Source organism: Columba livia, chromosome 18, assembly GCF_036013475.1.
Source record: "Columba livia isolate bColLiv1 breed racing homer chromosome 18, bColLiv1.pat.W.v2, whole genome shotgun sequence".
In the NCBI taxonomy this organism is placed as follows: Eukaryota; Metazoa; Chordata; class Aves; order Columbiformes; family Columbidae; genus Columba; species Columba livia.
In genome coordinates this window covers 11,881,392-11,905,519 of record NC_088619.1, presented here as the reverse complement: position 1 = coordinate 11,905,519, position 24,128 = coordinate 11,881,392, and the positions used below count along the sequence as shown (strand labels likewise).

General features: G+C 43.8%; 1 protein-coding gene across 14 annotated transcripts in view; it reads right to left on the bottom strand.

Annotated features, from left to right (window-relative positions):
- Positions 1 to 2,956: 2,956 nt before the first annotated feature.
- Positions 2,957 to 24,128, bottom strand: part of KCNJ16 (potassium inwardly rectifying channel subfamily J member 16) — a 33,541-nt gene continuing 12,369 nt past the window's right edge. For 6 of the 14 annotated variants that reach the window (XM_065035024.1, XM_065035028.1, XM_065035019.1 and 3 more), the window contains 3 exons: positions 22,823 to 22,975; positions 20,762 to 20,865; positions 2,957 to 5,284 (listed from right to left, as the gene is read on the bottom strand). In XM_065035024.1, coding sequence (XP_064891096.1) covers positions 3,919 to 5,208 — 1,290 coding nt within the window. In that variant the 5' untranslated portion in view covers positions 5,209 to 5,284; positions 20,762 to 20,865; positions 22,823 to 22,975 and the 3' untranslated portion in view covers positions 2,957 to 3,918. Of the gene's footprint in view, positions 5,285 to 8,470; positions 16,087 to 19,832; positions 20,679 to 20,761; positions 20,866 to 22,822; positions 22,976 to 24,128 lie in introns of those variants that run through there. The other 8 variants (XM_065035026.1, XM_021300362.2, XM_021300364.2 and 5 more) reach the window with 4 other exon arrangements.

The following is a 24,128-nucleotide window of genomic DNA, read 5'->3' as shown; positions in this document are numbered from 1 at the left end:
GCACACAAACACTCCAGATACCCAGAGAGGTACCTGTTCTTTCCTGAACTAACTGTAACTGTAATGCTCCGGGTGAGGTGGGCAGCACAGAAACACGGGATAAAGAAAGGGATATATCATGCCCACATCTGAAAATCAGCTTCACTGAAAATATGCACTAAATGATACGTGGTAATTGGGAGGGAAATGCCAGCAGCCTTCATGAACAGTGGTAAGAAAAATCTGGAAAAATAAATGATATAATAATCTCTTATTATATTCCCTTTGACATAGACTAGTCTTGACCCAGAACAATAATGCTGCTTTCCAAGAGAAAAGAAACGAGATGCAGCTATAATCATGATGCAGGAGTCCAACGCAAAGTGGTTTGTCTTTTCTCTTTGTTGTTATTAATACAATTTTGCTTCATCTGGTAAATTTCGTGGAAAAGAGGGGAACAGGGTGAGCAGCTTCCAGCTCCAAAATACCCATCACCGCGTGTGGCGGTTGGGAAGAGGCTGCTGATCGTCAGCCCGATGCTCTGGCCCTCTGAAGCCCCTGTGCCCATGTGCAAATTCTTGGGAGATCAGGAGGGTTCTTGTGTTTCGCTTCAGCTCCCAACTCACTGAACAGCCCAGGTTGCAGCCAGACACTTCACTTTGGACTGGTGGGCACTTTGATGCAGTCGTTAGGCACGGCTCAAGGGTTAGGGCTGAGTTTCTGCTGCGAGGATGCAGGTGTTATTACTTTTCTTGGGTTTCGGATAGTCTTGTTTGCTTTTGCATTGCTCAGCTCTGCAATGATGAATTTAAAAAAACAATAATATCCTCATCTAGAAAGAGCAGACGGGTGACGTAGAGCCTTCCTTTTACTTACCCAAAGCTGCTGCACACCAGGGTCCTGCAAGAGTCTTTCCCAAGTCCTCTCCTAGGCAAGGACGCAAGAACTGGCTCTACCAAGTTAGGCCTCACCTAAAAGTAGTTTTGGAAGGAGCCTGCACATTTTGTGTGGCTGTGCAGCCCTTCCGCACCTCCGTCCACTCCTGTCGCATCCACCTGGTGCCACCAAAGACCCCTCGCGGGGTGAGGAGGTCGCAGGGTGAGTCCAAGCTCCCAACGCTTGGACAGAAACATGGGGGTGTCTGAGCGGGGCTTTGCTTGGCTTGTTCCTCCAAACAAACGGAGCTCATGCTAAGAAGCTTCCACAGAATGTATTTATAACTTTGTGGGTTTGCTTGTGATTTGGCATATCTTAAAGTCAAAAGACCGCTCTGCACCTTCTAAATCTTTCCATGACCTCTTAGTGCAAAAGATATGGAAGCTTAAAACTGCGGCTGAAGGGAATAAAAGTCCAATGTGCTCTCACAAGGTGTGGGGTAGAGGCATGTTCTTTATTTCTGTGTCTTTCTTCATAAAAATGCGATGCATGCTTTACTGTACATAGTTTCTATACTGTGATAAATGAAATTAAAATATCAAACAGAGAAACCCAGAAAAAGGCAGACTGGTTGAGAGCAGTGGTTCAACCAGTATCCTGGCTCCAGCACTGGCTGGTATCAGATGCTTCAGATAAAAGTAGAAGAAATTGTAGAGTAGCCTGTTATGAATTAACATGCCCAGGAGAGAAGTTTCTTCCTGACCCTCATCAGTTAGTGGTTGACTTATATGCCAAAGCATACATTACTATACATGCTCACGTATTTATCTCTATCTATACCAAGAAGCATGTGACAAAACGCTCAATCAGACTCCTGGTACTTTCACTTACAGGAAAATCATGTCAAGGAAAGCATTTCCATGAGCGCGGGAGGCTCACGCAGCACACGGCCGGGAGGGGAAGGGCAGCCGAGCTTCACAAGGGAAGCTTCTTTTACAAAGAGCACCTGAAATAGGCACCTTTTGAAGATACTGTGGAGATTCTGATTACACCTCGCAGTAGTATCTCATCTCTCTGAGTAGCTTTACCTAAGTAATTAAGCAAATACCCCCACGTGTATAAGCACTAAGTGACCACATTTTCCTGTCCTGCCCATCAGATACAGGCAACAGATTGTCCGTCTCTCTTGAATCGCAGTTCCTCTATTTGAGAACCGTTGCTTTGTTTCCTAACCCTTCTCTGCACTGAAACACCTTATTTCCCCGCTTCCTCGCTGACGTGTTTTCTAGATCTCCAGATTTTCTTCAGATTGCTCCATGTCTTCCCCAAAGTGCAGTGCCCAACACCAAATAAAGCAACCCAGCCGAGACCTTTCAAAGGCAGAGGAGTGTGGAAGGATTACTTCATGTGTCTTGAAGCTTATATTCTATTTTATACCATTTTTCCAACACCACATAAGTACTGAGACCCTTACACATTTTCCTACATTCCTTCTGATTTTTCAGACTATTTCTCCAATGTCTGCTAGTGTTCACTTCCAGGATACAATAAGATGTTTTCTTCTGCAGATCTAGATGGATGCTGCTGCTGATTCAGGGTATAAAATAAGCCAATTAATGAGCTTTGGAATAGCCACCTCCTCCCAGACTTGTTAATATGCTCCATTTTACCTAAAGGGATCATGTATATCCAAAGATAAGTGCGAGCAAAAGAGAAAAGCAAGATACATTGGCATAATGCAGCACTACTACAATATGGAGCATATTTCAGGAAAAACGATTCAGCATGTGATTTTTCTTCATTAAATGTGATGAGCTCACAAAAACTTCTGATTAGTCAGGATGATGTGAATGACTCGTCAGGCCTAATTTTAGCAGGCTAAAGTTAGCCAGCGTTTCCACAACAGTCATCTCCTTCAACAATAAATGGAGAGGGATGAACATTTCCAGGATAAACACATCCAATTGCCTTCAGCTCCCTAAAATGCCCGAGGAAGACAGGATGAACTCCCCTGTGAGGACAGGAGAACAGTTCCAGTAACCACACAATTGCCTGATGGCCGAGGTCAGGTGAGATAAATCCCTTTTAAGACAACCACAAATTCAGAGAGAATTATTTTTATATTAGCATGATAATTAAACACAATGCAAATCAACTGTAATCATCAAGGGGGGGAAAAAAGCATGATGAGATATTGCTTATTGAATAATGACAGAGATGTGCAGAGTATGGAACTTCCACGTCACAGACAACCTCAAAACATGGACATTTTCCTCTTTTCCAAACTGAGCTGACAGCTGAGCATGTTGAATTTCTCTGTGAAAGGTCATTTTTACACAGTCATTTCAGATGAATAAAAGCATTACATTTTGACAAAATCACACTGGTCTCTAGATTGATCTTTGCCTTTCTAAAGAGGCATACTATACTCAAAAGAAATGCAAGGCTGACATTCTGAAATGAAAGACATTTTGATTTAAAATATTGCACAGCTCACACTAAAAACGTGACCGTCTCTCTGAGGCTCAACCTGATTTGGAACCGGAATTTCACTCCCCCCTACAAAGAACAGCCCCATAGATCCACCAGTGTGACCCTAGGATGGGGACTTCACCCTGAGAGGTGCAATCGGAACCGAAGCACAACGGGTTGTTGTGACAGTGGAGGAGTTTCGGAGCCTCCTGGAGGGACTGGGAACCGGCCTCCCAAATGAATCTGAAAAACTCTGCCCTCAAGGGCACGCTCCGTTGGTTTAGTTCCCCGCCCAGATCTCTGTCTGTCTCTGGGTACGTCCAACATTGGTCCCTGCAGGGGAATAGTTTACAATAAGTCTGCTCAAGTGCAGTAGCTGTCTAGTCAACCAAACATTCGCTGGTTTTATCTGTTACTGATACCCATGTTAAGCAGAATGAAACTCCTTCTAGCAGCTCAGCGCTGTATTACCCCGTACACGCTGTCAGCGAGGTTTACAATATAAATACTTGTGCATATGAGTTCATTGTTTACATTCTAAAAGCTGCGCTGGGAGAATTTGTTGGAAGCGATATTAATTGCTGTAAAAAGCTAGATTTGGGACTCTATTGATAGCCTACTCAAGGTCACAGCTGCTTTCTGATAAGAAACTTCTTCAGAAGGCTGATCGACAGCTGTCACTGAGTCTTCTGGATCTTCGCAACTGGTGACGAGAGCAACCGCACTAAATGACTTTTGGTTCGTATTAAATGTCTTGACCTCCAGTGCTGATGTCTCTGTTTCTTTTTCCCGTGTTTTCCCAATTTGGCTCCATTCTTGCTCCTTCCGATCCAGTTGCATGGCACTGCAGTGAGGGGCATAAACTTCTGTGGTTTCTTCAAACTGTAAGCAATCCACCTTATAGTATTTTTTCTTTACATGCAAGACATCATTAAACCTATGGCCCCAAAGAATCTCCCTGGGGACATATGAGCTTCTTGACTGATGGGAAGTTCCTGTTGAATCACCTGTGTAGACAAACGTGACCAAGATTTCAAAGTTGTCCTTGGCCAGAGCTTTCCGGTCTAGACCATACAAGGGGCTCTCACTATCAATTTCATGCACGACTGTCACTGGTGTAACAAGGATAATCTGGTCATTTAGCAGCTTCAAGTCCTTGTATTCCATGGTCATTCTCCCCTCCTTGTCTTCCCTGTAGCGCAGGAGCTGAGCTCGGACAGAGCCCTCGACCATGTGGTTTGGTCGGAAATCACCAATACGCCACATCAGGCAGAATTTATCATCCCTTAAGCCGACTACAGCGTAATAGCTGAAACGAATGGTTTGAGCTCTTTTTCGAGCTGTGGCCATTTTCGCCAAGGCTGCTCCAATTATGAAAGTGTCAATAATGCAGCTTAACACCGACTGTAGGATAACCATGAGGATTGCGACAGAGCACTCTTCTGTGACACAGCGATAACCATAACCAATGGTCGTTTGGGTTTCCAGGGAGAACAGGAAAGCTCCTGTGAAGCTATGGACATTTGCAACACAGGGGGTTATTTCATCATCATTGAGTAAATCTCCATGTTGCATTGCTATCAGCCAGAAGACTAGTCCAAAGAGCAACCACGAAAGAACATAGGACAAGGAGAATATCACAAACATATGGCGCCATTTGATGTCCACCAGCGTGGTAAAAATGTCCACCACGTAGCTCTCCCATTCCCCAAAGATGTGTTTGAAGTACACGTTGCAGCTGCCGTCCTTGTGGAGAAACCGCTTCTGTGGTCTTTTCATCCCTGTTTCAGGGCTTTCTTTACAAGTGCCTCGGTAACTGAGCTTATTTCCCTGGGTGTTTACGGGCCTATAGCAACCACCGTGTTCAGTCGTCTTTCTCATACCTGCCTCGTGGTAGCACTTTACAGAACACACTGGCGGTCCCAGGGGCTACTTGTTTTCTTTGTTCATTGGAAATCTATGAAATAAAAGAAAAAGTTTATTTTTGCTTGAATTTCCTATGCCAGAACTGTGTAACACCAAATCCAAATACATTCACTCTGTGGCCGCCATGAGCAATTTTCCCAAGAGAACGAACTCTGACGTTCATTACACAACACAGCCCAAAAACTAAGGCCTGGAAATATGAGGCAGCTAGAAATTCAACCAGTTAGAAATGTCCATATCAATCCTAAAATTTGGTATGTAGATGAAACCAGAAATCAAAAGGCTTTGTGGTGACCCCTCTATAAGTATCTCTCTAATATCCTGGTGAAGTAGCATTCAAACAGGCTCTCATGAAGGGTCAGACGAATGGCACGAACCCTCTTAAAGTCAGCTAAATATTTGAAGTATTTAATGATTTGTTTGCTGCATGTTTGTTTGTTTTCCTCCATTAGAAGAAATGTCTAGGAAAACACCCACATTCAGACATCAGCTTCAGTAGCATGGGCAGGCAAGTTCAGTGCTAATGTGTTTTAACCAGAAAATGGATCAACCACACAATCATTCATCATTATTTGTGTTTGACTATTGCCCAGAAAAACCTGGTCGTGGAACTGAACTTTACCGGGCAAGTGCTACAGAGACATATTTGTTCAATTTGTAGGTATTTACATTTCAAGTGAAAAAGAAACCTCTCTGAGGTCCTGGAAAGCCTCACAAATCACTCCTTAAAACAACACCCCCCAAAAAATCCAGCTGCCAGAAAGTATTTAAACTTTTATTAATGAGTTTGAAACAAACATGCAGTATGTTAATAAAATTTGTGGATGACACAAATTTAGGAAGCGCTGTGAATTCGGATGTCTGCGCAGATTGCAACCAGATGAGCTCCCGGAGCGCCAGGCTATACGTTCAGCGACTAATAACAAGAACTTATGGTAGAAACTGAGACCTCATCAACTGGAATCCAATAAAAAAGGAAAGACTCAGCTGAAGTAATCAGTTACAGGATGCTCATGAATTACTGGTAGGATACGGCACTGGAAAAGGCAAATGCTTTTTCCTGCAGGTCTCCAGCTCCTTCTGCCACATCCCAACCGCTTACACACCAAATTCAACAAGTCGGAAGGGACAGGGGACACAGCGAGAACCGTCACAAACTTTTGCCAAATTCCATGCTTCTAACAGATATTTCTGAAGGAAAAAAGCCAATATTTTGCAGGGAAAACAGTCCTTATTCTTCCAAAAATTCTAAGCTTTCGGTGGAAAAATGACAACTACTTTTCTCATTTCTCGGCAGGTTTCAGCTGACAGAAGTTCAGCTGCAGGTTCACAATGAAGCCAACAGATTCATGGAAAAGGAGCTTTTAAAAAAGAAGCGGTAGGTTTTTTTCCTCAGCTCTTCATTCACTTCACCTGAGTTTAAGTGACTGCACACACTTCACGGTCAGGCCCACAGAGCGTAATATATATTGGATGGACTAGATTAACAGAGCGAGAACTCTGCTCCCATCCAAGGAACAATGACAAGCATGCACAGACACTATTCCAAAAACACTTAAAAGCCAAACATAGTTTCCATTTCTTTTTTCTTTTTTTTTTTTTTAATTCGGTACAGAAATGGATGTGACATATGGTGTCGTAGCCTCAGAATGTGGCCTTCATTAAAAAACACAACATTAATGTTTCCAAAAATACTTCTTGGAATACAGTCTTTGGAAACATTCATATGACTTGCTTTACTCATAGCTTTAAACAAACAGTGTAGCCCAGTCTATTGAAGACTTTTGACTTAACATTTTATAAGTCATATTTAACAACAAACAAAAACTGGAAACTGTTGAGTTATTATTTTTTTTTAAGAACCTCATAATGTGAGGTGTGAAAATGAAGCAAATTGTAATCAGGAGCCAATATAATCTTAAATAAAAAACATATTTAAGCTTATACTGTTTTCCTTACTGACTGATTCAAACTAGAGCTCTGTGAAAACACTCACAAACATCCTGGGACTCTACAAGGGACTAAACAGCTCCTGAATCAGAGGCTACTGAGTTGATTCCACTCTCTGCTCTTGCCATCAGCAAATCATCATATTTCAGAAATGGTGTTTTGCTGGCACCATCTTGGGATAGCGCTGGCGCTGGGAAGAATCCCGGACTGTCACACATGCAAAACCCTGATTTTCCGGTAGCCTGTCACACACCGGACACAACTGCGACTGTGACGGATCCTGCGCGACAACTCTGACTTTACCCAGGGTCTTTCCTAAGTACAGATTGTAGCAACGTTTATAAGCTCACAGACGCCCGTGATGGGTTTTTGACTGGTATAGATGAAGCCATGTAGTAAGATGCTAGATTGGATTTTGCCAAACAATCTGAAGTCTGTCTGTAATAAGAAAGGGAACGTGACACGGAGCTTTCTAAACCACAGCCGAATAATCTAGCCCTAAAGCGGGACGGGGTAAAAAAAGAATCGGTGCAGGGAATGCTAACAGACATACGTTGCTCTCAGGATCTGCGTTAATCTTTCTCCGTCGTGTTGAAAATTGGATTGCTCCGAGCCATTTGGCATCGCACAGTGGAGACGTGCCCCAGATGACCTAAAATCCCAAATGTGCTTGAAAGGCTTAGGAAAAAGCCTCCTCAGCCACTCAAAAACATCTCAAAACGCTGCCCAGTATTTGGGGTGTGCTTAAAGGTAAAGCCAAATCTGCGCTTTTCCAGGCTACCTCTTCCAGTCTCCCGAGTGCAATAACAATCATGCATCATAATTAATAACTCTTTTACATTGTCTGATGTCGCTCAGAAAAACATTTAAGTCTCAAAAACCATCCGCCAACGTTTCGGAATTATGTAAGTCTGAATTACAATCTGCACTTCATTCATGGGGACACTTCTAAGCAGGCACGTGCTTTTCCTATTCCCAACGAGAGGCGGCGAGGCTGTGAAGCCAGATGTTCATCGCTCGCTCTGCTCAGACACGCAGAACATTCTGAAGACTATTATAACGACCACATTTTAAAGGGGAGAAGGCCACAGACTTACCGCCACACTTACCAACTCAAATCTTAGAGCCATTTCAAAAATCTGCCTTTGCAAAATGGAAATCTTTTACACACCCCTACGAAAACCATATGAATCACATTAAAGGTCCTGCTACCTGGTAAAGATTAGCAAAGGGGGTGGGGGAGGATTTAAAAACATTCTCTACTCACTAAAGCTTATGAATTGGTTGCTGCAAATGATTCTCAGATGTTGCCAGAAGTGTTTTCACCTTCCTCTAACACTCGCACACAAACTGTCGCCCTTTTGTGTCTTGCTTTTACTTTCTGTGGTTTTTCCCCTTTATTTCTGGGCAAGTCTGTACACATCATGAGCCTCCTCTTGCAAACTGTTCAGAGGAGGAGCTGTGATGAAATTTGCAGTACTTTTGCTGACTATTCTTAAAAACATATTTCCCTCCGCAAATAAGAACTTATCAGAGCGAAAAACGGAGCAGTGAAGGCAGGCAGGATGGCAGGAATAGAGAAATCTCAATGATTTCGGAGAGGGTTCAGAAGTTCTTTTGAAGCGTATATGTATCAGACTCAGAGTTCAGAAAATCAGTGTATATTCTTAATTATCTACGCCAAGGCTAGGATCTTACTGTGCTGGATACAGGGAGACACAGAACTGCTCCAGAGACCTGTGTTCATACCTTTGAAAGTGTCCCCCCAGTTAGATATAGGACAAAGGTAAGGAAATTCCTGTATTTCAAGGGTCATAAAGCAAGTGGCAGAAGACGAACAAACCAAACACTTCTATCCAGCAAAGAGCTACCACAGAGCAAACACTAGCAGAACCAAGGCTTTTTATCGTATTTATCACCTGCATCTAGTTCCTCTTGAATAGAGCAGCTCTACCTGAGCTCTTGATTTTCATCAGCTGGCCCAGAACAACGGTGAAGAGCCTTAAGCACTGAGTTCAGCCTTTAAAGAGTTTCACTAAATGTAATCGTCAATTTAATCTTGGTATTTTGAGTGTAGGGCTCAGTGTTTTATGAGGATAATCTCTACATTGCACCTTAACCTAATACCTACCAAGTTGTTGCTACACCCATTTTATGACTACATTTTCCCCTTATGTAAACAAGTAGGGGTGAATTTTTGTTCAGTGACAACTTCAGTCAACAGCCTGTTTGTAAAACATTAAGCAAAACAATGTGAAGATCTTGGTTCCAGAATAATTCTGTTCTGAGATTAAATCAAAAAGAAAACAACTTGAAAGCTCCCCATGAAATTGGGTACTCTCACCCTAACCCCACACACATGGAAGTGGATTTCTCCAGCCTCGGTTTAGCAATCACCTCAGTTTCCTGCTTCATTCTGGAAATGGTCTGAAAGGTTTCCAGTTTTAGTCATTGTTGTGTAACCCTGGAAGACGTTCAGCTCCGAGACCAGAAATGTGACAAGTAGGAACCTTTTGAGCTGCTTTGGAACTGAATCAAATACTTGTTCCTTAAAAAAAACCAAACCAAACACCACCCACAAAATCTAATTAAGTCTATTATACGACAGCATTGAGACTCTTCCTTCTTTCTTCCCTTCCTTCTTTCCTTTCATTCTTCTTTGCAAAGGGACCTAACACAGCCCAGTCAGGAACTTCAGGCACAGAACTTTCTTACATGCACACTGATATCTTTAAAGGCATCGGAGCAAAGCTTTTAGATGGCTCAGCTTGCCCCTTAAAAGAAAAGCTTCGTTGTTCAGATCACTTGAGCTTAGATGTCAGAGAGCAGCAGAGGTTGGTAGGGCTGCACTGGGACTCAGTTCTGCAGGGGTCACCATGCACGGAGCACTTTCCTCTCCATCCCCGTGAGTGTGCAGGTCTTGCGGCAGCAAAAGAGAAGATTGCAAATACAGAAATAAAACTTTGAATAGGCTTAGCTCAGAGCTGGAGGAAAAGGAGACTTTTGCACAGAGTCATGCAATGGTGCTGTAATCTACACTGAAACAACTCGCAGTAACAGATATATTGACATTTAATTCATCTAAGTGAAACCAGATCTCCTTAAAACAAAACCAAAAAAAAGGAAATCAGTTTGGCCCCTTAAGTTTGAGATGACAGACTCTCAAATTGCTCCTTGCTGAAGGCTGGTTCCCCACTTCAGAGCCACAGGACAGGTTTAAGTGACCCAGCCCCCTGCTCACCACTCTGAGCAGCTCCCCAAATCTGTACAAAGCTGCAAACGTCTATTTTAATTTATTTGCACTGTATGCACTGCTTGGTTTTAGCCAGGAACAAGCAGTGGAAACACTGAAATACCATGAGAAATGGAAAGTGCTGGCAACTTGAAACTCCTGATGTCGGGCCTCCCTGCCATTCTTTGTCTCAGACAATTTGGCAGAGGCGAAACCTCCAACTGTTGACTCTCAGGACTCTCCTCCTCTTTTTAACCCTTGTCTCTCAGCAGCTGCTGTCCCAGGGGGCAGAACAACCATAGAAACACCTGAGCCAGCCCTCCCAGGTGAGCCTGGTGTGTGTCCAGCATGGCCCACACCTGGATGGAGCTGCTGGATCCACCCACGGCCACTGTCTTCTCCTCCTGCCCGAAAATTCCTCCTTCCCGTTCTCTGCCCATCAGCTCCAAGCCCTTTGCATTGTGGTATTGAGCCGGTAAGACCAAAGAGTCTCTGACTGCGCAGGCCCCTGTAGCCTCAGTTCTTAAAAATGGTATATCTGGTGCACATCCTACACCTGAAAATCTACCAGACACACAGACACAGAACAGCTGAAAAGATGCATTTTATAACCAGTCTTCTCCCTCTGGAAACCAGTAGCCAACCTATTCTGCACTTCAGCAGGTGGAATCCCCCGGGTTTAAACACAAGTTGGCTGTGAGGCAATCGAATGCAAGTGTTAGCGCTAACTATCGTTTCCTCCTCCCCTGACGCACTGACGGCTGCAGCGACGCTCAGCGCAGGTTCATGTCAATAGTTCTGCAGATGGACGTGTGCAGCGGGATTTCTCCCCACATTGAACCTCAGGGGTTACATTCAGCCTACGGAGGCACAGAAAAATTCTTCAAGGAACTTTTCCACCAGATCTGGCTGGCAGGGAACAGTAGAACAGTTTGTTGCAGCTCTTAATAGACATGATGTAATATAATAATGTATTAAACAATAGGTAAGTGGCAGGTCATGAACAATGATAGAATCAGATTAGATAATGCTGACCACTTTCGTTTAACAGAGCCAACACCCTCGGCTCTGTTTTTGCCACAATTCAGTGCTGTTATATCTCTTCTCAAAACACAACAGATCATTAAAAATGTAAGATTTTGGGGGTGGGCAAGAGCTGATATTCTAAAAGGGTTCTTCCAGTCTCGGGAGCTGTTTCCTTTACGTCACGCTGTGCAGTTCTGCTTCCTGAGGCAGAACGCGTACTCCTTTTTTTCCTGTTTTCTGGAGTACACTCTAAACCAAATATCCAGGGAAAGGCACTGCGACATAAGAATGTGGAGTGACTGTCTTCCCACTTGTGCTCTTTATTCCAGTATGTCAGCAGAATAAGAAAGGTGAGGAGATAAAGGGCTGTTCTTTTGGGGCACCCCAGCGAGCTCCTGCTGTCCCATGTACCTCGGTGCTCCCCGGTTCTGTGTCTCCCCGTGTGTGCACACATTGCAAAAACAGCTCAGAGAGGGAAAACTTACGTGGCTTTCCCCAAAGGGTTATGTGAAGATCAGAGACCGCCTTACATTGCCTGTGCAAGTCTGAATCCTGCCAGCTCCAAAGGCTGCGGCTCTGACAATGGAACGCCCTGTGCTGGTGTCAGCGGAGTTTGGATCAGACGCCTCGCTATTGTATTTCATATACGGAACAGAATAGAATAAAACAGAACCCCAAGTTAACAGCGTGAGTGAGCTCTGTTCAACAGATGAGAGAAGTAAGATCTGAGTAGGAAGCCTGAGCATCTCTGATTTTCTTTTTTCCTCTACCCCAGCAGAAAGTTTCCTAAGATGTAGCTTGACACCAGTTATTAACTTCCAATGTCAAACGGGAACACTTACAAGTTTCTGCCGATCTCAACTTTGGGCTACTGACCTCAGCAGGAATTCCACAATACCCAGAAGCTGTTGCAGTCCACTTAATAAAATATCTCAAATGCCAATTAAGTCACCAAAGACTTTACATTTTCCAAAACTGAAGTAGGGTCTAACAGTGAAAATATCATTTTACACTGCACTCTTTAAGAAATGAAAGGGAGAAGGAAAAAACAAACAAACAAAATGAAACATGTAAATACGTAAAATGAATCACATCCACTGTGTCCTAATCTTTTCGGAAATACCTCAAAAAACTTGCTGTCTCAGGTTTTCCAGACTGATTCCCAAATCAAAAAGTTTGAGGTAAGTATTAGCAAAGGATCAAGTCAAACAATGTATCGATGCTTTTTTGTTTTAGGAAAAGCACCAGAATTTTCTGTGACTGACATTGACACACGCAGTCAGAGAAACCAGGCCATCAAATCCTGTGCTTCAACAGGTCCATTTATCAACCATTAACAAGGTCAAGAACGACTACTGCTCTTCTGTATGGCTCTCATTTGTGAATATAGATACATCTGATATGTCTAAACACGATCTTCTCTCAGGTCTAGTGGAGGATCCCATGTAGCTCCCATGACCGGAGCTGCTCAGCCAAGGCCCCCAGTCCTCCAGGGCATCTCCAGTTTCAGGTTCTTCATCCAAACCAAAACACGCTGCCATATTTGTTGGGCTATACATGTCACATCTTTTTAAAAGCCTGTGAAATCTATTAAATGGTTTCAGAGATCAGAGGCCTGATCCAAACCCTACTGAAGTCAGTGAAGGGCTTGTCTTTGATTTCTGGGTTTGGATCAGATGGAGCTGTTGGGTTTCTCAGTATCAGCGTGGGCAGGATCCATCCCCGCTCTTCAGAGCTGGCTGGGCTTGCTGGAATCACAGCAATACTTTCTAAGGAACACGGGCTTTAAAAAATCTTCATTTGCTTCGGTTCACAGACTTTGGCAGAATGCTGACTTTCCATATTGCTACTTAACTCCACTGGAGCCTACAGGAAATTTGGGAATGGGCTGCTTCTTTCAGAGATGACTTCCAACCTTGCGGAGCAGACGGCTGAACCTCCGCACGGGGATCCTCGTGAGCCTGGGCACGGCCGCGGCTCATCTGGAAAGGCAGGTTACTCTGAAACGCTGCGGTTGTTTTTTCAGGACTTACGCACAGCATGATGTTGGCCACTCTTGTTTTCAGCTGTCGTTCTCTTCCCAAGCTCAGCGGTCTAATTTACAGTATGTTGGTGTTTTGCAAGTCAGATAATTAAAATAACGTGGAACTGGAAAATCGTGTGTGTGTTTGGACCATACATTTAAGAGTTTTATTTTTACCTCAGTGTGCGGGTTGCATAACCTCTTCTTCAGTCTCTTGCAACTGTCCCACAGCTTATTCCCGACCACCTGAGTGAGATCTGGACACAGTGATTAGTATTCTAAGAAATATGAAAAAAGCAGAATCTCCTCTTAAAGCTTGTCTCTTCTCTCCCACCACTGGGTTCAAATTTAAGAAAAGCATCTGTGCATATGCTTAACTATAAGTACATAATAAGAATGAACATCAACCTGCTTCAAAATCTTCCTGAGATTGGAGGCAGAGATGTAAAATACTTGTTGAAGGCTTTACAGTAAATCACTGCAGGAATGCAACAAACTGGTTTCTCGATGCCATCGTAATGAATTTATTCAATCAGCAGATCCCCCAGTTGTCTCAGGGTAAGTCAATACGTTCTTTTCAGTGCCCACGGTCTGGCCTCCACGGCTGATCTTTGCATTGGAGATTTTCCCTCAGCAGAACCTCTTGCCCGAATGAGCCACTTACGGGTGGTTCGGCTCATTTCAAGACGTTTGTCATGAAGCTGCTCAGTCAGCTGCGCTCTCCCTGTTTCACTTCTCAAAGGCAAACACAGCGAACAAGCGAGCAGATCTTATCAGGACGATGTTAACAAAAACACATCAAATAAAAATCTGCTGTATTACAGATGTCAACACTCACTCAAAAAGATATCTGAACTACAGTGGAGTTGATTTTATTGCCAAAGCAATTCCCAAAGATTGTTTGGAGAAACAACTTTGCTGTTTTTCTTCATAGGTGCTGTGGACCTGGGAGATAAATGTCTCTCTTGTTTAGTAGACATTAACTTTCCAGGGGTGCTGTCATTGGAGACAGCAGCGTGCCTGAACAGAATTGCTCTTACTTTCGTTGTCACCCAATCCACTCTGAATTAGATAAGTGATTGGCCAAAAAAATTACGTTCCAAAGTGATATACCCAGCCTAAGTGGGAGATATTTCATCCTATATTTTCCCTGGAACATTTTTACTCCTGTTTTTGTAAAAGCATCACTTTCTCCTGCCACAAAGCCAGAGTCACTCAGAAGTCACCCAAATCTGTAGGTGATTAATTAAACCTCAAATCACTCTCAAGGCCTGACAAGCTCCGGATCACACGAGCTTGGATCGGTGGCATTCTTCCTCAGGAACATTCTGTGTAGTGCTAAGCTGTATTCACTTCATCCCAAAAAGATCTTCTGGGAATGAAGCCTGTGAAAATCACCAAGTGGTGTTTCCCACAGAAAAAGCAAGGGTGTCTTAGGCCGGGAGCAACTGCAATGCTGATTACGCTCAGGAGAGAAAGTCCAGCTTAAGGAGGCTAAAAAGTAACCAAAAAGGTTCTGGAAGGGAGCCAGAAGTACTGTAACAAAGGGAAAGCAATGTGAAAACAATAATGTCACAAAACATCCCGCGGAAAGAAGCAAGGATGCATCTCCAGTCCACATGAATGCTCGGTAGATGAAGTTATCTCCAGCTACTGCCAGCACAAACAGCCTTGACGAAGCTTGACAGCTGCAGAGCAATTAGGAGAGGAGCTTGTGTTTACTTGTGTTTAAAGGCAGAAGCGGCCAGTAGGTTCCAGCAACATTATGACGCGTGTTGATAATTATGATATTATGCCATTGGTTTGGTCTTCGGGTGTTTTTCAAATCAGGACTTGAGATCCCTTTGTTCTCCTGTGTAAAACTCAGCTTTGAGGTCATTCTTTGCCTTACACACTCTTGGCTGTTTATGAACATCCTCACAAAACTCAAAGCCCATTTCCCATTGAGGAAGACAAGAAACAGGTTGTGTCATTGTCTGGCTCAATTGTTCTTCATAACTACATAATCATTCCAAAGAGAGGAAAACTTGCTAGCTTTAAGTTTTATTGTTGTCAAAGCCTCCTATCAACAATGAAAGGATACGCGCGGTACCAGGCACATGATCCAGGAGAATCTGCTTTTCATATTAAAGGGAAATGAATGGGAATGACATCCATCTACTTGCAAAGAAAATTGGTACAAGTTTCAACGAGGTACCCACTGACGATGAACGTTAAGGGTCATTTCTGCTATCTTGTCACCAAACCAGATGGCTCTAGAGGTGTGTGTGTGACAGAGGTCCCTTACTGCCACCCCAAAGGATGTCAAGTCTTCTGCATTTTTGGCTTCGGGGCAGACTTGGGCACCCTGACCTGCCATCTCCTCCAAACTGCAGGCGACACATTCTCCTGTCCTGATCTTTCACGGTGTTGCTCCGAGCTGCGGCTGCGTTTTATTAGCTTAGACAGCACTTTGGGATCTTTCAGAATAAAAGGCTTGTTATTGCAGAAGTTGGAAAATTGTCAGCAGAAGGGATGAAATATTGCCCCATGCCCTTGCTGTACGGAACAGGGAATCTTTTCTTGCAGTGTTGGTTTAGGACTTAATCCTGCGAGGTCTTGTCTGTCAGCAAATACAATCAGGTTTAAGAGCATGAATAACCGTCCTAGAAATCACTGGAAACTATTTTGTTAGTGTAAAATTAAGCAAGTGCGGAAGTTCTCCAATAGACTTGGACCAGAGCACTCAGCACCCTGCAGAAATGAACCTTTAGTTCTTAGAACCATTTATTGTGTCCAGAACAGCCCTTCATTAGGGCTTTGTGCAGAGAGGTTGAATTTCACTCGCTTGGAAGATTTTCTTTCTAACCCCCTGAGACACACAGACTCTTTGGTTGATTTGGAAAACAAAATGATTAATGGCATTCTACAAGTTTTTCCACTAAACAGATTTCAATTGAAGTCTGTCACAAGCTAAAGAATTTGCAGGAATAGTGTCAATCTGATGACATAGTGGCAATAAATCTTATTGTACTGGATTACGTTTTTACCCATTAAAATGCTGTGACCTATTGTCATCCAAGTAGAACCACATTCCACTGGCGGTTCAAAAGGTTCTGATTTCACTCTTGATTATTACCAGGGAAACTGCACCTCAACCCAAAACTCGGCTGCACCAATCGTTTAACTCGGCTTGAACAGACTCACATAGATAAAGCGAAGCACTAATTATTTATTCCCATTGAAACAGCCTAAATCAAATCTTTCTGAGACCTGAATAACAGAAACTTATAGAAGTTGTTTGAGGGTTTTTTGCATGAGGCATCAGTTGCCTCGCTCCTTTGGGGAATAGCTTGCTGTGGTGACAAAATGCAATGAAGAAATTAGTATTTTTAGTTTATCACAAGCAAGAGTACAGTAGGAATCTCACCACAGGCCACTCCTGAAAAGGGTTCTTACTTAGTTGTGGAAAACTAAAAGGATTTTCATTAGCAGTCAAACAGCTGGTTAAGGCTTGTGAGTGGAAATAGACATTTTTAATTTCCCTACTGAGATTTCTGGTGGAAAGTAGGCTGTGTTTTATGGCATCTACTTTTATATGTATTAAATGAATATCTCCGTGGCTCAGATTTGTCTTCATTTAAGCTATCTTTGAGTGGGAGAATGCCAGTTAGAAAATGCGCTTGTTCTCCCATAGCTGCTCAGGATCAGCATCTCTTGGACAGCAAGTTGGGCCACCTGGTCATGTCAGAAATCAGGCCGGTAAAGTTTCTTTGGGTTTGATCCCTGCTGGGATGCAGCTTTGCAAAGAAACAACTGGTGGTCCTGCAACACAGAGTCAATGCCCTCACCTTGGTGTGCACAGAATTGGGTGCCAACTAAAAACAGTTTGAGATAGAACATTTTAAAAAGACCTGGCGATCCTTCGTGTTCGAAGTTGCCTCAAGAATGGAGATGCCTTTAGTTCTTATACATGGAAAATCTCCAGCTAGTTTTACTCTCTTACCCAGCTGAGTCTACATTTCACACCACCTAGTGTGTGGTTTTCCTTTGGGGTGCAGGAAAACTCATCTGAAAAACGGTTGTCCATTGAAATTGCCTCTATTCAGTTTGCTCCTCAGACTGTTGATTTTTATCAAATGTCAGTTCTTAGAACTTCTCAGGCTGGTATTGACCTACTACCCTCTGCCATGTTGACAGCAGAGAGAAACCAAAAATTCAACGCTTCCTCAGCTGAATCTTTCCACAGGAAGCGAAGGGCTGAAACACTCCCCACTCTTCCAGTTCTCCGATCCAGCGTGTCACCACAAATAACATTTGAGGAGCTGACGCATATTCTTCCCTGTCTGCACTCCCAAAACACAAATTTAACTGCTTTAAAAGGAGGAAGCAGTGCTACTATCTGAGAGCAAACTCCAAAAAATGAACAGTTCCTTGTGAAAAGCAGCACGACGGCTTCTTGGGTTACAGCATTGCTGCCTGCCAGGCAGGACGGACAGCTGACCTGCTTTTACAACACCAGATGAAAAGATGAAGAATCAAATCAAGCTCTTATCCCAATTCAAAAAAGCAAACAGAGAAGAAACCTGAGGTTGGTTTTGGTTGTTTGGCTTCTTTGTATTTCTCCTGTGGCATTTTAATTGCACAATAGGTTACTGGAAATGGATGTTCTGTTACCAAACATTCTCACCAAAAGCTCCTGGTGAGAATAGAGTATCAGCCAACAAAGGTAACTAATGAAAGAAAGAAAGAAGGACAAGACATCAGCCAGTCTAGAGCCTCTTATTCACATCGGAGAACACGAGAGAGGTGAATTAGCAGTGGCCTGTTGAAAGGCAGAAACTTTCTTTTCCATCGGATATTTCCAAGAACCACTCAGACCCTCTTCTGGCAGAAGGATTTCTCAGATTTCAACCTTTTAGTCTGGTAACACTTCCTTTGCAAAAGCTTATTTCTTAGTTTCTTTAGAAAACAAATTACCAATGCATCAGTCCCTGCTTTTTCTGACTCCAGAATGACAGATATAGAAATCTTGAGAACTTGACTTGTATTTCTGACATTTCTTCCCTCCTGTTGCGGTGCGGAATTGTTACAGCTACATTAACGAAGCCAGTCTAAAATATGGATTGCCTGGACATTGCCTGAATTTAGCGACTTTGCAGCTGGTTAACTCTCATTGATCAAGTGACATTTGCTCAGCAGTGCTGAACCATTTATCAACATGCACCGTAATGTGGTGTTTGACAGTACATAGATCAATTGTCTGATCTCCAGGGAGCTTGGATGACTTAGTGGCACCAGTCAGGACATTCACACCTTTTCAAAAGCAGCAATGAAACAAGTGCACCAGAATGTTTGCCCCCATTTCAGAAATGCCCATCAGCGTTACAGAATGCGTTGTGTAGATGCCCCAAGACTACTTTGCATTGCTTTAAATCATGCAAAGAAAAGGAAAGATGTAGAAGTGCTGAGGTTAGTTAGTGAAGTCTTTGCAGATCATGAAAGCTGAAGAATTTTCTTCCTTTCCTTCTTTCAGTGACTAATTTGTGTTACTGTAACTAGCAGTAGGAATGTTTATCCCCATCAAAAATGAAGCAATTACTTCCTCTTCTCCAGCTCCCATGGTCACTTGAAAAAGCACTTCCCTCTCCATTCTGGTTCTGGCAGGAAAGCTTATAATAATAATACAAAAAACACTCTCTAGAAAATAATTTCTTTTGTGTATTAAAAGCTTATAGTCTCACTCTGTATCAGCATCCCCACGGGGAATGAGTCAGGGGTAATAAGAAACACCAGCTCAGTGCTCCCGGGAGACCACGCTACCAGAAGAAAGGAAAGTGATGTAATTCAAGCTTTTTTATAGGAACGGTCGTATGGACAGACGACCTCCCAGACCACCCCTCTCTACCCTGGATCATCTCTGCCTTCTTCCCAGGCTCAGGGCTCGCTGTGGCCACTGCTTCCATCCGAAACTATGGTACGGGCACAAGTATTTGAGGAAGTTTAACAACAAGGAAGACACAGTGGCCAGTGTGTGTGTAACCAAACCCCTGACAAGGGCATTGCAACCCATGCACTGAGCAACGTGACGACTGTGTTGTCTTTCTCCACCACCTTCCAACTTGTTTTGTCAGGTTAGTATTACTAGACAGGTGATCTCCAGCAGGCACACCTTGGCAGGAGGCATGAAAACCCTAAATGTACAGCACGGAAATCCTGTCTACCTGTTGACCTTCTACGTGACCTTCCTAGAGCCTCAACCTACTTGGAAAGACATTACAGAGTCTTCAGGACAGTTTAAAATGGATTCAGAAATATAGAAATAGGGGGGACCTCTAAGGTGGATTAACATAATTGTTCCTTTCTTACCTTTGTTTGTGGATTTCCATGGCATACTAGAGGTCAGAATCTCTCGGCAGACTCCTTATATGTGTTTGTGCACAAGTACACATTCACACAGGTCCTCACGCACAGATATTCAGATGTAACAAAATCGTGTCCTTTCTTGTATTTCAGGCCTTCACTACTAGGCTCCCTCTATTACAATCATTCTAACAAACTGGTTGCCCAGACCAGACTCACAAGGCACGTTCTGGGGCAGAATGATTCTTCTGACTCACCCTCATTTCAGCCAACATTTCTCACAGTCTGTAACCTTCAATTTCCTCTGGTATGAGCTGAAAGTGTCTCTGCTGGTCTGCCCTCCTCACTCAAGAATTCATGCGGGCAGTTGTGCTGCACCTTACCTTTGTTCCTCCTCTGGTAATGACAAGTGGAATAAACCCCACCAGAAATGGACAGAGAGGAATGGAGGAACTGGCAAACTGGATCAGACCCACGGTCTGTCTGGTCTCATATCCTGTCTCCACCAGTGGCTCGTACCAAACGCTCCAGAAGGTGTAAGACCCCGCAACAGGCAACTTTGGAGGAATTTCCCTCCTCTAACAAGTTCTTACCCTGATCTTCAGTAATTAGAGGCTGGCTTCAGCCCTGAAATACACAGCTTAATATCCTTCCCAAACATGTATTCATACAAGCACTGAAGCTCTGCCTCTTTTTAATATTGAAATGAACACAAACTCTCCTCCTGAATTTCAGAGAGAGAAACTGTGTTTCCAAACAACAACTAACGAGCTGCCACTTTACAGGCAAAACACACTTCCAGTTGAGCAAGATACACGGTTTATTCCCATACAGGTTGTTTAGTTCGTTTAAAACTCTCTAAGGTAACAGAATTTCTGTTTTCATGTACACACAGAGAGGCAGGCGTAATTAAGGAAATGAGAAATGGGCTTTACCTTAATGTCTGCTGAGATCTGAAAGAACCTCTGCTTCACTCCCTCCTTTCTTTTCCTCTGCCTCTCTCCCTCTCTTGCATGGCTGGACTGACAGGTTGGCAGAGCTGAGAACGACAGGTTGGGTTTGTTTTTTTAGGCACAACTCCACCCCCTCTCAACGAGAAAAAAAAAGTGCAAGACTGTTTGGGAAAAGTTCACAGAAAATCCCATCCTTTCAGCACATGAGAACTGATGAGAAATACACTACATTTGGGAGCCCAGCAGTTCCCCCCCCCCCCTTTTTTTTTTCTCAAAAAGGCTCAAGGTTTACTTTGCAGTAAGTATGAAGCAACCAGAGGATTTACAGCAGAAACTAATTTGACCCCAAACCTTTAGCGTTTCTCTGATAACTGATCCAACAACTACAGCCCCTTTAACGCAGCCTTGACAAGAGGATCTTCGTAAAAGTGGAAAGGGATTTTTGCACGCAGCACAGGTATCTTTGGGCCCTGCATTTTATCCTGCATCCCACCACCACTATGTATAATAAAAGCCACCAGTAGATGTCTGAAGTCCTCATTTTTCTCCCAGAAGCCTCTGCTGCTGCTAACCCGCCTGTACTTGCAGCAGAACGCAGGTTATTTTCAACTCCTGTTCTACTCCATCCTCTGCCTCGGTTGCATAGAAACCAGCTCACCTGCTGTCACTGTCACCTGAAATGTGATAGTAATCCCAGAGAGATGGGAGAGATCTTTAGCAGGCCACAAAAATGAGGTCAGTGTAAAAAGACGTGCATGCAGTACAGAGCAATACGATCAGTTGTGCTTGCACAGGCTTTCCCAGGAGTTCTGGCTCACCCAGACAAATGCATTGCTGGGAACTCCTGCTACTACAAAGTGACACGCAAGATGCAGGCAGTGATCTTACCCTGAATGTATCAATGTGGTCCCCAGATTAGGGCTGTGACAGAAGAACCCTGCCTGCTTCTGGTTCTGTGCACACCCGGACACAGAGCTTTGCTTCTGGGGACTCGCGGGCAGAAGTATTTGTTAATAAATGCCACGAGATGGGAGCCAAGGGGGTGGTGGCTGGTGATGAAACAGCCTTTACACTTCTACTTTTCTGCAATCTATCAAAAGAATTGAGAGGCAAGCATCTTTTGTGCTCTAATACTTTTCCTAAGATGGCAGTTTGGGCACAAATCTGCAATTTCTATGGCCTATTCTCTACAGAGTAGCTGTCTCTTCCCTACCCCGCTGTTTCAAGCAAACATACAGTAGACTAATGACAGTCATCTGCATAAATTTGCATTGCAGACTCCTTGAATAGAATCCGTATCTCCTCTGGGTCAGATTTGCAGCTGGTTTATAACAATGAAGTTTCAGAGACTTCATTTACCTGCGTCACTACGGCTGGCGTTACGGTATTCAGAATGCCGATAAGCAACAGCTCCGCAAAGCCCTGAGCGTGCCAAAACTTTTGCCAAAAGAGCAGCTGATTTAGTTTAACATTATGGTGACCTAGATTAGAAGTGAATTCAAGGGGCATCACACAAATTCAGTTTGAAATCATATACAGTAATGTCTAGTTCCACCTCTTGCTAGCTCAGCTTCTTGGGTTTCTCCTCCGCCAGGGAGGGTCGTGTCCGTCTGGTCCAGGACCGACTTCCATCCCTCCCGTCTCCTGCAGAACGCATTTTCTGTCTCCTCTATCAGGCAACTGTTCTCAATCGTGTTCAGCTTCCTACTTAAGATTTCCAGAGAGATAACACAACCACTCAGCAATCCTTCCTGCCAGTGGAACAAGTTAACTTTAACTGAATCCAGACAAAACCAGCCAAGGCCAGCACCAAAGTTCAGCGCTAATGAATCATGGCTGAACGCACCAGTGCCTGCTGAGTGCTGCTATGAAGTGAGAAACTGTTCTTAAGGTTACAGCGTGGTAACGGTCTTCATGTTTCTGCCTTAATTTCTAATACAGATGGGATGGAGATAAGAATGTATTAGCCTTAAGTGCGTGCCAGTCTCAGCATCGCGGTATCAAAGGTAGATTTACTAGCAGAGAGATGCAGCTGTAACTTGCCTTGGCACTGATATATAATGGTCTTCTCAGTCCCCCCTCCTCAGCGTTACGAGGCTGGAGATCCAGATCTTTCCAAAGATTTGCAACATGCAGAATCCTTCAGGAGGCAGGGCAGGTCCAAAGGGGTTTATTCTCTTTATTGAACACTCTTACCTGCAACACCAAAAAGCAAAGAACTAAAAGATGCCTGGTCCAACACTCCTGCTTTCCCTCTGGCGTATGGACCCCACAAGGGCTCTGGGAGGAGGAGGGAAGCTGAGCAGCACCAAGGGAGAATGTACCAGCCTCCAGCTCAGAGCCAGCCCAAACCCCTGATCCAAGCCTGGAACTTGCCACAGACTTGTGTGGCTCGTCATTGTCCACCCCAGGAGCTAAGGGGCCCACAGCCCTTAGCAAACAAACTTGCTATAACAGCTTAAAATCGGTCAATAAATGCACTTCAATTAAATACTACAGTGAGGTCAGATTTCTTGTTTTTCCTGTTTAACTAGCAGCAGTCTATTAATGAACCCTCAAAGCGCAGCTTATTACAGCATCAGAAACGTTGGAAAATTGCATACAACCTTGGTTTAATACACTCAATTAGTTACACTCCCTTTAAAAAAAAAAAGGAAGGAACATGTGTCATAATGTAGGAACTTAATCCAAAATGCCAATGACAAGACACCCATGGCTTTCAACTGACTATGGATCAATACAACTAATGTAATAGATCTGGGATTTTCACATATTGCTACTGAAGTTAGACAACTGTTTCCCACTGATTTGCAGGTGGATTCTGTGTGCCTTGCTCCCCCGTCCTGCTTTCAAAACATCTGTCTCGGTGCACACAAACAGTCCCTTGTCTTTGCAGCTTCCTTGGGCAGGGGCAGCTGGGCCATCACGCTGGAGCCATCTCTGTATTGCAAAGGGGGAAAGGGTAGAAAAAACCTGCATTTCAGTTCCCATTTTTAGCCTTTGGGAGTGTGGATCACTCGAGGAACCTCGCAGCGCTCACTGATCTACACCAATTACCCCAAGCCCCAGCAACAACGTTCATAATCCAGGCTGCCTTTTTCGAACCACCTGAGTCTGTTGCTCTTATTTTCCACCCATTCAAAGTTCTAACTCTCTTTTTATCACCTATAAACTGCAGGTGCTTAAAGCTTGATAGGGAGGTGAGAAGCCTCCCACAAGGAAGAGCAGCAAGGGGGACAAGGTGTGATATCTTCAGCGCTTACGGACTGGTGGTCCCATGAAAAATCAGTGCAAAGGTTCCTGTTAACTTAGAGGGCGCAGATAAAGCACGTGGGTGTCACGGACCCTC